At 37.4% G+C, this 18872-nt stretch overlaps 1 protein-coding gene and 1 pseudogene across 4 annotated transcripts in view; both read left to right on the top strand.

Moving 5' to 3' along the window:
* LRRC49 (leucine rich repeat containing 49) overlaps window positions 1-18872 on the top strand; it is a 148543-nt gene that overhangs the window by 117041 nt on the left and 12630 nt on the right. For all 4 annotated transcript variants that reach the window (XM_060618130.3, XM_060618128.3, XM_060618132.3 and 1 more), the window contains 3 exons: window positions 1814-2051; window positions 12150-12335; window positions 15147-15256. In XM_060618130.3, coding sequence (XP_060474113.2) covers window positions 1814-2051; window positions 12150-12335; window positions 15147-15256 — 534 coding nt within the window. The remainder of the gene's footprint in view (window positions 1-1813; window positions 2052-12149; window positions 12336-15146; window positions 15257-18872) is intronic.
* Window positions 2478-3721, top strand: LOC132668921 (3-hydroxyisobutyryl-CoA hydrolase, mitochondrial-like; annotated as a pseudogene).

Raw genomic sequence — 18872 nt, 5'->3', positions numbered from 1 at the left:
TTATAGGATTTATCATCTAAGATTATTCACATACTACTGCTTATTGAATGTCTTACTGCTGTCATATAATAATCGTTGTTTCAAGGACCAGAGTGGCAGAAATTAAGCCTCTTTGTATTTTCTTGCTTGTATATTCACTTAGAATTGACTGATGTTATTACCCAGCTTGTTACTATAGACACAGATGTGTTACAAGTTAACTGGTGCCTCTGAAAAAGTACACATAAGTCCAGTAAAATATAATAAGCCAACAAGGTTAATCGTTTGTTAGTCTTCCCCTCCCATGTCAGCATTATCAAATGTGAAGATCTTTAATAATTCATTTATTCAATATACACGGTACAACACCCACTGCCGGGCCCCAAAGATGAGAAAATTGTCTTTAGCTTCAAAGAATTCACTGATCAAGAAGGCAAATTATAAGCATATAATTATGATATAGTATGAGTAATGATATATTGGAGGAGTATACAGAAGTTAATAGGAGCACAAAGGAAGGCAAAGTACTAATATTAGCAGGGGCAAATAAATACTGCCTGAGAACAAAAAATAGCAGAATGAAAACACATGGAACAAAAGCCAAGCGTTGTTTGACTTTTGAGATTGGGTAAAATAAATAGTTACATCTCTATTCCCAAATCCAAAAATTTGAATTGGATTGAGCGACTTCTTGTCTTCTCTGGCTAACATTTGGGTCCCTTTTACAGAAAATGTGGCTCCTGCTTTGGAAATAGTAACAATTCTCATATTCAGTAGAGTACGTGAAGTGATTTTATGTGTATCATACATATGTGTATGTGTGTGTATATATATATATGTATATATGTATATATGTATATATATGTACACATATATACATATATGTACATATATGTATATATGTGTATATATATATATATATATACACACAGAGATATTAAATAGTGGATTGTTTTTCATCATTTTTAATTTCAAAATGGGGAGGATATTGTCATTAATTTTACTGCTTATAATTTTAGTATACAGTTACAAATTTTCAAACAACATTGAGGTATTCAAAAGTAGAAAGTCAAACTTACTCCTTAATCTAACTTCTGAGAGGTAAACTATTGTTAGCAGTAATTATGTGTCTTCCCAGGTGTTTTATAAATATATTTTTATATTATATGGTTCTTAATATAGAAAAAGTGTTCTGTAAAATGTGGGGTTTTTTTCCCAGCCGCACAGTGGGATACTTTATAGATTAGGAAAATGTTATTTGTTCTAACGTGAAAAGATATCCGTGATATATTAAATCTATTGTTTTAAAACTAGATGTCAGTTATCTTTAGCTGATATAAATAATTTGGGTTTAAAGTGTTATTTTTTATTCACTTGTGCCTCTTTTTGAATTAAAATATATAACCAGAAGAATGCAAAACTTCTAGATATTCTTTTGAAAGTCTTTGGTGCTCTGGGTTTAATTATTGAAACAACGAAAAATGAACATAAAATATCCAAGTTCACATACCTTTTCCAACAGATTTTCATTGGCTCTTCTTTACTTTGCATGATAAGACTTTCATTTAAAATTGTGTGTTGCTGGGGCGCCTGGGTGGCTCAGTCGGTTAAGCGTCCGACTTCGGCTCAGGTCATGATCTTACGGTCTGTGAGTTCGAGACCCGCATCAGGCTCTGTGCTGACGGCTCAGAGCCTGGAGCCCGTTTCAGAATCTGTGTCTCCCTCTCTCTCTGCCCCTCTCCTGTTCATGTTCTGTCTCTCTCTGTTTCAAAAATAAATAAACGTTAAAAAAAAATTTAAAAAATAAAATAAAATTGTGTGTTGCATTTTCCAGGTCTCTGGACTCAGGACTTACCAGCGCTTTACAAGGTTTATCTGTCACAGACACACACCTTGTGGAAGTGGACGGGGACACACTTTCCCTCTATGGCTCAGGAGCGCTGGAATCTCTAGATCGGAATTGGAGTGTTCAAACAGCAGGAATGGTGACAACCGTGTCCTTCAGTTTCATAGAATTTGATGAAATCGTCCAAGTGCTTCCAAAATTGAAGATGAAGTTTCCTAATTCTCTGGTAAACATTCTCTTTTAGTCGTATATTTGAATTATCCCCGGTTATGACTTGTGTGTTCAGCCCAAAGGCCTGTCTTAACTTTTATGTATGCAGTTTCTATCTGGTGGGGAGACTAAGCTCTTGATTTTCTGGATCTGGGATTTAAATCAGTATTCATGAATGGCTTTGCAATTTTCTGTTAATATTGGAAATTGTCTCTCTATAAAATTATCCTTTATGGAGTATAAAGAACTAATACAATTTTATTCAAACCATATATTTCTACTTTATAAAGCATTCAGCAGGACCTCACCTAATCCTATATTATGTATTCATGTATTGTACCTAGTATCAATGGGACATGTACATTTATATATGATTATTACAGTAGTCCCCTTACAAACATTTAAAATAATTTTAGACTTTAGGCTCATGAGTGTCTTCGCCATGGGGCTGCGGGAGGTGTGGAGGCTCAGGTCCAGGTTTAATTCATCCAAAAGGGCTAATATCATACTGAAACTTTTGGGAGGACACAGCGAGAAGACCGCCTTTTGTGAACCAGGAAGAGGGACTTCATGAGACTGAATCTGCAGGTGCCTTGATCTTGGACCTCCAGCCTCTAGGGTTAGAATGTCTAGGCACACGGATGCAGTAGGAAAAGTACAATTGGAAAGAAAACGTCGTGCAGGAGTGATCACGCTAAACAGGCCAAAGTTCCTAAATGCACTGAATCTTAATATGATGTGGCAAATTTATCCACAGCTAAGGAATTGGGAACAAGATCCCGAAACTGTCCTGATCATTATTTATAATGATTATAATGATTATTCCATTTATTATAGTGGAAAGGCTTTCTGTGCTGGGGTGATATCAGAGTGATCTCAGAAGGTGGTAAGGCAAACCAGAAGACAGCTCAAGATTTCTTTAGAGAAAAATATATGCTGAACAATCCATTGATTCTTGCCAGAAACCATATGTTGCACTTATTCGTGGCATCACAGGGGGTGGGGGAGTTGGTCTCTCAGTTCATGGGCAATTCCAAGCGGCTACTGAAAAGTCTCTCTTTGCGATGCCGGAAATAGCAATTTAATAGCGATTCACCAATTGCTGTTTGGACTATTCCCTGATGTGGGTGGAGGTTCTTTCTTGCCACGACTTCAAGGAAAACTTGGTTACTTCCTTGCATTAACAGGATTCAGGCTGAAGGGAAGAGATACATACACAGCAGGAATTGTGACGCATTTTGTGGATTCTGAAAAGTTGGCATGTTAGAAGATTTGTTAGCCCTAAAATCTCCTCCAAAAGAAAATATTGCAGATGTCTTAGAGGTTACCATACAAAGTCCAAGACTGATCAAGACAAGTCTTTTATCCTTGAGGACCACATGGACAAAATAAACAGTTGGTTCTTGGCCAATAGTGTGGAACAGGTTATTGAAAATTTACAGCAAGATAGTCCATCTTTTGCCTTAGAACATTTGAAGGTAATTAATAAAATGTCTCCAGCATCCCTAAATACCACACTAAGGCAACTCATGGAGGGGTCTTCAAAGACCTTGCAAGAAGTATTAACTCTGGAATATCAGTTGAGTCAAGCTTGTGCGGGAAGCCATGGCTTTCATGAAGGTGTTAGGGCAGTTTTACTAAAGACCAGAGACCAAAATGGAAACCAGCTGATCTAAAAGAAGTTACTGATGAAGATTTGAATAATCACGTTAATCTCTGGGAAGTAACAATTTGAAATTTTAAGGTAACTAGATTTTTTTTAATGTTTATTTTTTTGAGAGAGTGAGTAGAGGAGGAGCAGAAAGAGATCAGGACAGAGGATCTGAAGCAGTCTCTGTGCTGACAGCAGAGAGCCCAATATGGGGCTTGAACCCATGAACCCTGAGATCATGACCCAAGCTCAAGTTGGACACTTAACTGACTGAGCCACCCAGGTGCCCCTTAAGGTGACTAGATTTTTAAGGGATTATTCTGGAGCAGGTGTTGGCAAACCTATGGCACATGGGCCACATCTGGCCTGCTGCCTGTTATTTATTTTTCCACAAGCTAAGAATGATTTCTGAATTTTTAAATGGTTGGGGGAAGAAATCAAAGACTAATATTTCATGACATGTGGAAACTACATGAAATTCAAATATTGTCCATAAAGAAAGCTTCATTGGAACATAGCTATACTCATTTCTTTACATATTGTCTATGGCTGCTTTGAGTAGTTGCAACAGAGACTGTAAGGCTTGCAAAGCCTAAAATATTTACTATGTAAGCCTTTTCAGAAAATTGTCAACACCTGCTTTATAAGATGGGAAAATCTGAAGTTCTTTAGAGATTATTGAGTTGAAATATCTAATTGAAATGGGAACCTTATCTTTTGGCTTTGGGTAGTAGTTCATGCATTGATTAAATAAACCTATGTATAGATTATTTTCTAAAAAATAATAATTTTAGTAGCTCATTAATATTAGTTTGAGAAAGGGAATATGGTGGAGTAGGAAGATTCTAAGTTCACCTTGTCTCATGGATACAAGTAGACAACACCCACATCAGTGTAAATAACCCAGAAAACAACCTGAAGACTGGCAGGACAGATTATCCACAACTAAATGTAAAAAAGAGGCTACACTGAAGAGGGTTGGAAGGGCAGAGACAGGTTGGGAGATGAACAAACCTGTGGGACTGTCCATGGGAGAGGAGAGGAGCAGACCCCCATGCCAGGCACCCAGGCATGGAGGCCCCACACTAGGAGACGAATCCCTATAACATTTGGCTTTGAAAACCAGAGGGGCCTAACTCTGAGTTCTTACAATCAGTGGGCCTTAACACCTGTAAACTTAAAAACCAGCAGGCATAGGGTACCTGGGTGGCTCAGTCAGTTAAGTGTCTGACTCCTGATTTCGGTTCAGGTCATGAACTCACAGTTAGTAGGATTGAGCCCCACATGGCGTAGAGCCTGCTTGGGATTCTCTCTCTCCCTCTCTCTCTGCCCCTCCCCTGCTTACACTCTCTGTCTCTCAAAATAAATAAACTTTAAAAACCAGCGGGTGTGGCTCTGGAAGAGCCAGAGGGCTAGAGGAAACGGAGTTCCCACCCTTAAAGAGACAGCACAACAAACAGTCCTACTGATACACAACATAGAAGCAGCAGTTCGAAAAATTCCCGGGATATACGGGATATCCGGGGAAGATTTGTTTACTAGTGTCAGAACATGTGCTGGAGGGGCAGGGATCTTTTGGAGACCTTTCCAAGACCACAAGAGCAGGCAGGTGCCATTTCCCATCCCCCACCCCACAGCCTAGATACACAGACACCTGCAGGAACTAGTGCAACACCAGCACTCTCCACCTAGCTTTTGAGCAGTATGCCCCATCCCCACGTGCTTCTACAAACATGCCCCCTCCATCCTGGCCTGGGCAGGAGGTATCCTGGGTGGCTGCCTCTCCCCTCCTGTAGAGGATGGATGCAGACCTTGCTGGCACCATATGCCCTCCACCTGCAGTCTCCTATAGACCTGCCCCCTTCCAATACACCCTTGGCCAGAGCCCATCCAAAGTGGTACCTCAAGCCTGGCACTGTGCAAGCGGCCTCGAAAGGGGCCAACACCACTCCAAAGTGACTCCTGCCCTGGGGAGAGGGGAGGATAACCACACAGCAGTCTGACTGTGGCCCCAGCAATAGGCTGGGGTCAGATATCGAGTCTGACTGTAGGCCTTGACCACCAATGAAAGTTTCTCAGGGGACAACACAGAGAAAGTGCCCAGCAGTTCAGTGCTACTGCATCTCTGGCAAACACCTAGTCTGACTCAACTCAAGCCAAGGCGGCCCCCAGACTGGCCCGCTAACAACACAGGGACCAAATCCTGCCCACAACAAAGAGAACCATTGCAGATGACTGGACTAAAGGCAAACACAGCTCAGCCACAACAGTAGATTGTACAAAGCACACGTAGGAGACACCTCTGAAGCACCAGGTTCTGGTGAACAGGGGACATTCTTTTGCAGGGCACTATAGGACCTCTTCTTTGTAAGGCCACTACTTTCAAGAGCAGAAGATGTAACTGACTTTCCCAACACATAGGAAAAAGCACAGAGAGTTAGACAAAATGAAGAGACAGAGGAATACATCCCAAATAAAAGAACAGGACAAAATCACAAAAGAGCTAAATAAAGTGGAGATAAGTAATGTGCCTGATAGAGAATTTTAAGTAAAGATACTTACTGGACTTAAGAGTGGAGGACCTCAGTAAGACCCTCAACAAAGAAATAAAAAACATTTAAAGAGAACCAATCAGAAATACATAACTCAATAATTGAAATTAAAAATACACTAGCTGGAATAAATAGTAGGCTAGAGGAAGCAGAAGAATGGATCAGTGACCTGGAGGACACAGTAATGGAAACCAAGCAAGAGAACAGGGGAGAGAAAAATAATAATAAAAAATGAAGACAGACTAAACAGACTAAGGGAACTCAGCTACACCATCAAGCATAACTTCCACACAATAGGGACCCCAGAAAAGGAAGAAAGAGAAAAGGGGGCAGAAGGAAACAAATCCAGATCCAGGAGGCACAGAGAGCCCACAATAAAATCAACCCAAGGAGGTCCACAGCAAGGCACATAGTAATTAAGATGGCAAAAAGTAGTGATAAATACACAATTTTAAAAGCAACAGAAAAGGAAACAGTTACATAGAAGGGAAATGAGCTGATTTTTCAGCATAAACTTTGCGGGTTAGAAGGGAGTGGCATTATATATTCAAAGTGCTAAAAGAAAAAAACATGCAACCAAGAATATTCTATCCAGCAAGGCTATCATTCATAATAGAAGGAGAGACAAAGAATTTCCCAGACAAACAAAAGTTAGAAGAATTCATCATCACTACACCAGCCCTACAAGAAATGTTAAAGGGGGGTCTCTTTGAGTGGAATGGAAAGACGAAAAGCAGGAGTGAGAAAAGTAGAAAGCACAAAAGCAATAAAATTAAGTATATCCATAAAAATCAGTCAAAGGATTCACAAAAGGATGTAATGTATAACACAATATTCCTAAAATGTGGAAAGGAAAGGAGTAAAAATTTAGTGTTTTTATAATAGGTTCACACTTAAGCAGCTGTCAACTTAAAAAGACTGCTATATGCATAAGATGTTACATATAAATGGTAACATTTACTAAAACAACCATACTAAACATCTACTAAAACAACCATAAAACATGCAACAAAATGGCAACAAGTACATACCTATCAATAATTACTTTGAATGTAAATGGACCACGTTCTAATCAAAAGATATAGGGCGATGGAATGGACAAAAAAGCAAGACCCATCTAAATGCTGCCTACAGGAGAGTCATTTTAGACCTAAAGACACATGCAGATTGAAAGTGAAGGGATGGAAATGCATGTATCATGCAAATGGAAGTGAAAAGAAAGCTGGAGTAGCAATACTTATATAAAACAAAATAGACTTTAAAACAAAGACTGTAACAAGAGACAAAGAAGGATACTATATAATAATAAAGGGAACAAGAAAACATAATAATTGCAAATATTTATGCAACAACATGAAAGCACCCATATGCATAAAACAGCTAAAAACAAATATAAAGGAAATAATTGATAGTAATCCAATAACATTAGGGGGCTTTAACACCCCACTTGCATCAGTGGCTACATCAACCAAATAGAAAATAAATGAGGAAAAAGTGGCTTTGAAGGACATATTGGACCAGATGCATCTAACAGATGTATTCAAAACATTCCATCCTAAACAGCAGAGTGCACATTCTTTTCAAGTGCACATGAAACATTCCCTGGAATAGGTCACATATTAGGCCACTTCAGCAAATTCAAAAAGACTGACATCATACCATGCATCTTTTCTTTTCTTTTTTTTAAATTTTTTTAATGTTTATTTATTTTCACCAGAGAGAGAGAGAGAGAGAGAGACAGAGCATGAGCAGGGGAGGGACAAAGAGGGAGGGAGACACAGAATCCAAAGCAGGCTCCAGGCTCTGAGCTGTGAGCACAGAGCCCGACGCGGGGCTCGAACTCACAGTCTGCAAGATCATGACCTGAGCTGAAGTCGGACACTCAACCAACTGAGCCACCCAGGCGCCCCATCTTTTCTGATCACAACACTGTGAAACTAGAAATCAGCCACAAGAAAAAATCAGGAAAGAACACAAGTACATGGAGATTAAATAACATGCTACTAAACAGTGAATGGGTCAGCCAAGAAATCAGAGCAGAAATGAAAAAATACATGGAAGTAAATGAAAATGAAAGCACCATGGTCCAAAATCCTTAGGATGCAGCAAAAGCTATTCTAAGAGGGAAGTTTAGAGCAATAGAGCCTACCTCAAGAAGCAAGAAAAATCTCAAACAACCTAATCTTACACCTAAAGAAGCTAGAAAAAGAACAAACAAAACCCAAAACCAGTAGAAGGAAATAATAAAGAATAGAGCAGACATACATGAAATAGAAACAAAAAGCAATAGAACAGATCAATGAAACCAGGAGCTGGTTCTTTGAAAAGATCAACAAAATTAATAAACCTTTAGCCAGATTCATGAGAGAGAGAGAGAGAGAGAGAGAGAGAGAGGGGATTCAAAATCAGAAATGAAAGAGAAGAACTAACTACTGACACCACAGAAATACAAAGGATTATAAGAGACTATTGTGAAAAATTATATGCCAACAAACTGGACAACGTAGGAGAAATGTAGAAATTCCTAAAAGCATATAAACTACCAAAACTGAATCAAGAAGAAATAGAAAGTTTGAACAGATTGATTACCAGCAATGACATCGAATCAGTAATCAAAACCTTCCAACAAACAAAAGTCCAGGACCAGACAGCTTCACAGGTGAATTCTACCAAACATTTAAAGAAGAGTGAATACCTATTCTTCTCAAACTATTCCAAAAAGTAGAAGAGAAAAGAAGGCTTCCAAGTTCATTCTATGAGGACAGCATTATCCTGATGCCAAAACCAGATAAAATCACTACAAAAAAAGAGTTACAGACCAGTATCTCTGCTGAACATAGATGCAAAACACTCAATAAAATACTAGTAAATCACATCCATTAAAAAAATCATTCACCACAATCAAGTGGGATTCATTCCCAGGATGCAAGAGTGGTTTAATATTTGCAAATCAATCAACATGATACATCACATCAACAAGAGAGGGGATAAAAATCATATGATCATTTCAATAGATGTAGATAAAACATTTGACAGAGTATAATATCCATTCATGATAAAAATCCTCTAACTCTCAGTGAGGTCTCAGGATACAAAATCAATATATAGAAATCCATTACATTTCCATACTCTAATAATGAAGTAGCAGAAAGAAATTAAGAAAACAGCCCTATTTACAGTGGCACCAAGAATAATAGAATACCTAGAAATAACCAAGGAGGTGAAAGACCTGTACTCTGAAAACTCATTCATGAAGGAAATTGAAGATGACACAAAGAAATGGAAAGATATTCTGTGCTAATGGATTGGAAGAACAAATATTGTTTAAATGTTCATACTATCCAAAGCAATCTACAGATTTAATGCGATCCCTATCAAAATACCACGAGCATTTTTCACAGATCTAGAACAGACAATCCTAAAATTTGTATGGAACCGCAAAAAAACCCGAATAGCCAAAGCAGTCTTGAAAAAGAAGAACAAAACTAGAGGTATCACAATCCCAGATTTCAAGATATACTACCAAGCTGTAGTAATCAAAGCAGTATGGTACTGGCACAAAAATAGGTACATCGATCAGTGGAACAGAATAGAGACTCCAGAAATAAGCCCACGATTATATAGTCCATTAATCTTCAACAAAGAAGGCAAGAATATGCAATGGAAAAAAGACAGTCTTTTCAACAAATGTTGTTGGGAAAACTAGACAGCTACACCCAAAAGAATGAAACTGGACCACTTTCTTACACCACACACAAAAATAAACTCAAAATGGATTAAGTACCTAAATGTGAGACCTGAAACCAAAAAAGTCCTAGAACAGAACAAAGGTAGTAACTTCATTAACATCAGCCAAAGCAACGTCTTTCTAGATATGTCTTCTGAGGCAAGGGAAACAAAAGCAAAAATAGATTATTGAGAATACTTAAAAAATAAAAAGCTTCTGCACAACAAAGGAAAGAATCAATAAAACTAAAAGGCAATCTACCAAATGGAGTAGATATTTGCTAATGACATATTCAATAAAGGGTCAGTATCCCAAATGTATAAAGAACTTCTACAACTCAACACCTAAAATAATCTAATTTAAAAATGGGCAGAAGACATGAACAGACATTTCTCCAAAGAAGACATACTGATGATGGTCAACAGACACATGAAAAGATGCTCAACATCACTCATCATCAAGGAAATGCAAGTCAAAAACACAATGAGATATCACCTCACAGCTGTCAGAATGGTTAAAATAAAAAACACGAGAAACCGGGGCACCTGGGTGGCCCAGTCGGTTGGGCATCTGCTTCTTGATTTTGGTTCAGGTCATGATCTCGGTTCATGAGATTCAGCCCCACATCAGGCTCTGTGCCGATAGCACAGAGCTGCTTGGGATTCTCTCTCTCCTTCTCTTTCTGCCCCTCCCCTGACTTCGGCTCGAGTCATGATCTCATGGCTCGTGAATTCAAGCCCCACATAAGGCTTGCTGCTGTCAGTGCAGAGCCTGCTTTGGATCCTTTGTCCTCCTCTCTATGCCCCTTCCCCACTTATGCTCTCTTTCTCTCAAAAATAAACATTTAAAAGAAAAAGAATACAAAAAAGATTAATCTGAAGAGACACATGCACCCCTATGTTTATTGCAGCATTATTTACAATAACAAAACTATGGAAGCAGCCCAAGTATCCATCCATAGATGAATGGGTAAAGAAGATGTTATGTGTATATCTAATATATATATAAATACATACATACATATGTACAATGGGATATTATTCAGCCATAAGAAGAATGAAATCTTGCCATTTGCAACAATACGAATGGCTCTAGAGGATATAATGAAATAAGTCAGAGAAGGACATACCATATGATTTCACTCATATGTGGAATTTCAGAAACAAAGGAAAGAAGAGACCAAGCCAAAAACAGACTCTTAACTATGGAGAACAAACTTATGGTTGCCAGGGGGGAGGTGGGTGGAGATGGGTAAAATAGATGATGGGGATTAAGAGTACAATTATCATGATGAGCACTGAGTAATGTATAGAACTGTTGAATCACTGTATTGCACACCTGAAACTAATATAACACTGTATGTTAACTATACTGGAATTAAAATTGTTTAAAAATTAGTTTGAGAAATTAGCTTTTTCCAGTTTTTCCAATTAGCTTTTTGTCGTACTATTGCATTATTTATTAGTATCTATTTGCAGAAACTGTGAGTTCTTCCTTGAATTTTTATTATTGTTATATTTTCCTGTTAGCCAAGTGATTTCCCTCACCTCTCCTTTTATAGTGACTTTTTCTTTTGCCACATCATCCTCCCTAAAGAATACAGCTAGAAGTGGAGACTATATGTTTAAAAAAAAGCATCCAATTTCACAGAAAGAACATTTACATTAGCATTTTCATTTTAGTGATTTTCTTTTCCCATAGCCAATTGAACTAGCCTGCATAGTGATTAGCAAAATACAGGTAATAATGAATAGCTGGTTCTTTTCAGAAACATTGTGAGCCCTATATTTTTAAAGCTTTGCAAGTTTTATTTCTAATCTTTCCTTTGTAGACTTAATTCAGTGTAAAGCATGTAAAATCTTTGTAATGCCTAAAGGTCTGGATTATTGAATATTTATATAATTTTAAGAATCTTAGTTTGCTAGTGTGTAGGGAATGTCCTTTGCAGATAGGAAATCACATAGAATTCAATACTGTGTGGATTAATGGATTCCATCAACAATGCATCAGATGGATTTAAATTATGTAAGTTTAGTAGATTCAGTTGATTGAATGCAATTGAAAACATTAGCTAAGCCCAAAGTTTACAGATTACTTGGGGGAATGATCAGTGAAGCTTTAATGTTAACGTTTTAAGGTGGTTAAATTCAGTGTTCAGCTTTTCTGTGTGTTTTATCTTTGTAGCACCTTAAATTCAAGGAAACAAATCTTGTAATGCTGCAGCAATTTAATGCACTAGCTCAACTCCGCCGTGTCGACCAGTTGACAATTGATCCTCAAGGAAATCCAGTTGTCAATTTTACACTCTGGAAATACTATGTACTGTTTAGGCTGAGCCATTTTAGTATGCAGAAAATAAACGGGACAGAGGTAAGCTAAACATAAGTCAACTGTAGAATTAATATTCCCTTTTAAGGAAAATAGTCATAAAAATGGGCAGGAATTTCAGTAACCATGATAGAACTTTTGAAAAATATTGTGGGTTTTTTCTCCAAATCTTGACATTTACAATGTCAGAGAGCTAAAAATCTATCAAAAAAACTTCGAAAACACTAGACAGACTTTAAAAATAGCAACCAAATCATGGTGAATAGCAAATACTTTTACTGTTGTTTGAAAGTACTTGAGAAGTAAAATGTTGGTGGGATAACTTAAAAAAATTTTAAAAGAACACTTATGTCAAAGTGTTTTACAGGCTGCCTGGCATGTAAGAAGGATGGAGAAGTGGGGAAGTAATACCCAAATGTCAGCTGGTAAGGGTCATAGTAGAGGAAGGGAGGAGTAAAGGGATGAAAAGAAGAGAATATACACAGGGAAAGAAGAATGATTTTAAAAAGAAACAATGAGAAGGAGAAATAGGCAAGGAGGAAAGGTAGAAGAGGAAGTAAACATGAGAGAAAAAGGAAATAAAACAAGCATATATAAATGTCTGGACTGCTTTTTAATAGTCTGTAACAGCTGCCTGTGGATAACTTGCACTGGATAACTCAGGCCTGGAATATTATTAGTGAAAAGCTATTTTTCAGATTGATTCTGCTAAGCTTGCCACAAGATTAATCTTCCTTTTACCCAAAGACCGTGTTCTCTAACAATTATTTTGGAAGAGAAGAGAGAAACTGGGGTTCTTCCTCTACTGAGGAATTCCTGAACTGAATATAAATAATCCTCCAAAGGAAGACAATCTCTCAATGCTGTTAGTATTATTATGATTATCTCTTAAAATTCCGAAGACCTCCTTACTGTAAAATGAGCGGTAATCAGGTTTGCCAGCATGGTGGTAACAGCAACCGTATTTCTCTGTAGCTTATGCACTACAAGTGCCTCTGGCCTAGTACTCCAGAAACCCAACATAGGGTTAAGAGACTGGAGATCTCTGGGTCAGTGCGCAAGAGTCAAGTGAGATTTTTGCATCAACCACAGGAGGCTCGTGACCACGGTATCAGCTATCTGTTGAAGATGTAGGACAAATCTGGAATCTTCAGAGGACTATTAATTTCTCCAGCTAGTTCTCACGAGATCTGGTTCAGTCTTGTGTACTCTTGTGTACTCCCTTGGTACTTGCCCAGAGAGGTCATGAGTCATTGATCAGACCTCATAACTAGTCCCAAAGTTTTCCAAATCTGGAAAACTTTATTTTATTTTAGTTATTTTAGCTATGGATGAGTAATTCTTCATTAATGGCCAAACTGTTGTCCCCATTAACCTAAATAGTGTATTTATCCAGACATAGACCACTACTAGAAGTGTATACTAAATATTATTGAACCTTGAACTAGGAAGGAATAGTACAATATCATTACATTAAAGAGAGAAGAGTTAGAAAGAGCCAGTATAACTTATTCTGATTTAAATTTCCTTAAATGTCAGCTCCAGGGATATTGGACCCTTTCTTAAAAGTCTAAAATAAAGCTACTTGTCTCAACCTTGAAAATATGTAATAATATTATATATCTACTTTTCTTTATATATGAGAGAATAATATTACTTGAAATAGAATTAAATTGAATTGTGAGTGAGCATCAAGAAGAAAAGATGGCGTAGTGGCCTACGCTGGCCACTAGGTGACTATATTAGACCAAACAACTGAGTCGTCCGCTAAAGGAAAGATTTGAGGGAACAGCAGCCTCATGAACTCCAAAGGTCTAGGGAAAGTGTCTGCATGGAGTCCTGGGTATAAGATGCTGGTGAACTATGGGTTTGTTTTTTTTGGAAAACGCCTGTGAAGTGTATTACAGCTAGTATTAGTGAATGTTTTTATGTTCCAAAATTTCACTATGCCAGGGTTTCTCAACCTCAGCTCCGTTGACATTTGGGACCAGGTAGTCCTTTGTTGTGGGGGCTGTCCTGTGCATCATAGGACGCTTAACAGCATCCCTGGCTTCAACACACTAGATTCTGGTAGCATCCCTCTGATCGTTGTGATAACCAAAAATGTCTCCAGACATTGTCCAGTGTTCTCTAGGGGCCAAAATGGCCCCTGGCTGGGAATCACCAAATTTATATACACAAACTAATCGTATTTAAAATGCAAACAACCCTATTTTACAGTAAAGAAAATATGCCCAGATATTAATCCAAGTCCTAATTTTAGCTTTTAGTACTTCCTTGGTTAAGATAGGAATAAGCCCTCACAGAGAAAACCTGTGACAAATTATTCCTTGTGGAGAGAAAGGTAGACATAATTTTACAATGAACAGGAGTGTCTTTAATTGTCTAATGTTCCATCTCTCAGGAAGGGACAAAATTATTGTTATAGAAGCAAGGTATGAACAACACCTTCGCTTACCTTTGGCATGTTATTAAAGTGAATCTATTCTGTTGACACTTGAGAAATTTCCCCTTAAATCACTCTACTCCAAGAAGCTAAAGGATTCCTGAAAAAAAATTTCATAAAGAATTTAAGGTGCCTCAAGTCTAATTCTCACGGAACATTGCTTTAAGTCAGAGCTAACTCATCACCTCCATCATCCTCCATCACCATGAGCCGCACCTGTCATCTTCATTCCAGTTAAGCTCAGGGAAGAAAGATATGTCAATGAGAGCTCTCCTCTTACGGCCCCAGAGAAGGTACTTTCCTGGACTAAAAGAAAACACTCAAGCTAGACATCTCTTTGGAAATGTGTTAATTGTATCAAGCTAGATACAGTGTCATTTTGACCCACGTCCATTGTATCTCTTCAGGTGACGCAGAATGATATGATCATGGCTGAAAGGCTCTTTGGAATCCTAGCCCACGTAGCATCTTCCGAGTTACCCCAGTACCGTCTGATTTCAATTCTGGGTGATGCCAGGTGATCTTTAATTTCTATCATTTTAATAGAATTTCCGTTGCTGTAGAAAAAAGGAATAACTCTTAACTGCCACATGTGCATCCCACAAAGATTTATCCTAAATTTGTCTTGTGGCTAGCCCTCTTCAACGTCTTGGGGTATAAAGATGAAGAAGACAAGATCCTTGCTCTTGTGTCTTATAAGCTAATAGTTTAAAGATATGTGTAAGCGCTTATAATGTAAATGTTTCAGATGTTATAAGAGAGGAGTGAAAGAGTATAGGAAAGACCGACTTTGGTTTAGAAGAACATAAGGGAAGGCTTCACAGAGGAGGTAAGGTTTTACCTAGCTCTTCAGGAATGCGTAGCTTTTCAGGTACAGGATACAGGGGAAGGAGATCTGCAAAGGCACAAGGAATTGTAAAGAGTTCAGCATAATTGGAGCATGGGATAATTGTGAATAGTGACAGGAAATGAAGCTAGAAAGACTGTGGTCTGATTTTGAATCCATTCAAAACAGAAGTGAATATTTGTGCTTTGTAATTCAGCACAAGAATCATGTGATTAGATGTTTGTTCTAGAAAGGCTGCCATTTGAGCGGACAGAAAGGGAAGGACTGGAGACCGATGAGGAGGCTAGTTATAGTTTAGGAGGGAGATTTTGAAGGCATGAACTAAGACAATGAGAATGGAGAAGGGGATAATTTGAAAGATACTTAGAAGAGGTATACCTGGCAGACCACACTGACAAAATGTGCATGAATGGAAGGAGAGAAGTGGGGGACGGTATGTCCACCATGATCCAGTTATAGATAAGGGAATTCACTCTGGTTAGAATAAGCAGAAAACAATTGATGTACAAGGAATTTGCTGTCTACAAAATCATTGGAAGAGGTGGGAGTCTCATGACTCCCAGAACGATACCACAGAACCAACCCACCAAGGAAACTGCCACCTCTGCTCAGGGAGTTGGCTAAGCAGGACACTGGCACCCCGTTTGCAGCCTCCAGAATCATACCACTTCAACTACATTGAGGATCAGGAAGTTCCCCACGCCTGTCCCTAGAACTTGGTTGCAGAGCCATGTTGCCCTTCTGTAATTTGTGCCAAAAAAAAAAAAAAATGGGTATCTTGTGTGTTACCTCTACTTCCCCACATAGCTCAGTTTTCATTTCAGATCTTATCCAAGTGTGTCTGATTGGTAGAATCTAAATCCCGTAAAACACCTATAGAATCACTTGGGAAAAAAGTACTGAAGGAGGGACTGCCATAAAATGAACAGTGAATGCAAGAAATAGGAAGTATTGGGGGTGCCTGGGTGGTTCAGTCGGTTGTATGTCCGACTCTTGCTTTCGGCTCAGGTCATTATCTCACAGTCATGGGGTCAAGCCCCATGTCGGGTGTGGAGCCTGCTCGGGATTCTCTCTCTCTCTCTTCCTTTACCCCTGTCCCCCCACGCACATTCTCTCTTTCTCTCTCAAAAAATAAATTTATTTTTTTTATTTAAAAAAAATTTTTTTTTTATGTGTATTTATTTCTGAGACAGAGAGAGGCAGAGCATGAGTGGAGGAGGGGTAGAGAGAGAGGGAGACACAGAATCAGAAGCAGGCTCCAGGCTCTGAGCTGTCAGCACAGAGCCCGACGTGGGGCTCGAACTCACAAACCGTGAGATCGTGACCTGAGCTGAAGTCGGTCTCTCAACCGACTGAGCCACCCAGGCGCCCGTCAAAAAATAAATTAAAAAAAAAAATAGGAATCATTGAATTCAAGAAATGATGGTGTGGGAAGAAATAAGTAAAAATTAGAGCTGTCTAAAAATATTAATGTATAAGGAAAAAATTAATAACTGGAAGATAAAAATCCCAGAAATTCATAAAAGAAAGGAACTTAAACTTTGCTAAGGTTTTTTTCCCTTTGGGAGTAATAATAGGTACTAATTGACATCAGAAATTGATGGAAAAGTACATGTTTAACTGTGTGTATTAAAATTTTAAGGACTACTATTAGGAAGAAAGGCTAGATGTATAGTTTATTAACCACTAAAAAGAAAAAGGATTGGTCAACAAAAATGTGGAAGGGAAATAAAAATAAACATATCAGTTATAATAAATATTAATGAATGAAATTCTCCTATGAATAGATATTGGCTATCAAATTGAGTTAAAAATTGAGTTACATGTTGTATTTGAGAAATACCCCTAAAGAAAGCAATATATAAAGTTTGAAAATACAGGAATGAAAATATATAACAGGCAAATGCCAACAACAGTAACAAACAAATCTGGGAATATTAATATTAGTGATAATAAAATTGATGACACCAAAAGCTATAATCTACCAAAAAAGATGATAATTATGAAGCTTGATGTAACTAAGCTCCTAAATATATCAACAAATACTAGTATACATTAACAAATTCACAGTTATTGTGATAGATATTAATCTATTTGATCAGTAGACAAATAAGCCAAAATAAAGAAGAATATGGGGGATTTGAATAACACAGTTAATACACTTTGTCAACTAAATGTATTTATAATTATATTCCCAGAATATTATTCCCAATTATGAAAAAAATTTTATTCAAACACCTATGAAATGTTTGCAAAAATTGGATACATATTAAACTCAAAGAAGATCTCCGTGTTTCCCAAAAAGCATACTCAAACAGATTACTTTCTGTAATCAGCATAAAATTAGAAAATAGTGAGCCAAAATTTACTCAGATGAAATTAAAAAAACAAAGAAACAGGAAAAGCAGTTACCCAGAAAACAAAATACAAGTTCCTTTAAACTTAAAAAAGATGTTTGACCTCAAAGTTACAGACATGAAAATTTTAAAACAGTGAGATACCTTTGTGGGGAAAGACTAAAAGTTTGATCACATACAGCATATTGAAACAGAATTCTTATACACTGTCCATGGTATAAGTTGAGGCAACTCTTTTACATAGAAATTTAACAATACCTAACAAATTTTAAATTTACATGCCCTGTAACTTAGTAATTTCACTTCAAGGAATCTTCTTCAGATGGTGGTTTTTACATGAGCACAAATATATATGTGTAAGGATTTTCACTGCAGTGTAGCAAAAATAGGAAAACTCGCTAAATTTCCACTAATAAAGGACTAATGACTTGCAACTCTAAAAATAATTAGAGGTTCTGATATGAAACAGTCTGTAAGATGCCTCAGAAAATAAAAATGCAAGTTATAGAACACTTACATAGTGTACTGCAATTTATGAGAAATGGGGCATATGTTTCAAAGGTATCCGTATGTTATTTTTAAATGTTTGATTTTTTTAAAAATGACTGTCTCTGGGAGTTGAACTGAGGACACTAAGAGTTCCAAAGGGTGTAGAAGTTTACTTTTCACCGTATGTCTATAGATACTGCTCGAATTACCTTTTTGGGTTTTGTTCTTTTTATTCTTTTTATTATTATTATTATTGTATTCCTTCTTTAAAAAATAATTTTGGAAAGTACTTTCTTTGGGATAGAAGAATAAATTAAAACCAAAGTCATAAATTACATATAAATGAACTTGATAACAAGAGAACTCTGTCACAGCCTGTGGGATGTTGCTAAGACTGTACTGAGAGGAAATGATATATCTTTAATATACTTGTTAGGAAA

Source organism: Panthera onca, chromosome B3 (genome assembly GCF_046562875.1).
Source record: "Panthera onca isolate mPanOnc1 chromosome B3, mPanOnc1 haplotype 2, whole genome shotgun sequence".
Lineage (NCBI taxonomy): Eukaryota > Metazoa > Chordata > Mammalia > Carnivora > Felidae > Panthera > Panthera onca.
This window is presented reverse-complemented; position numbering and strand designations above follow the sequence as displayed.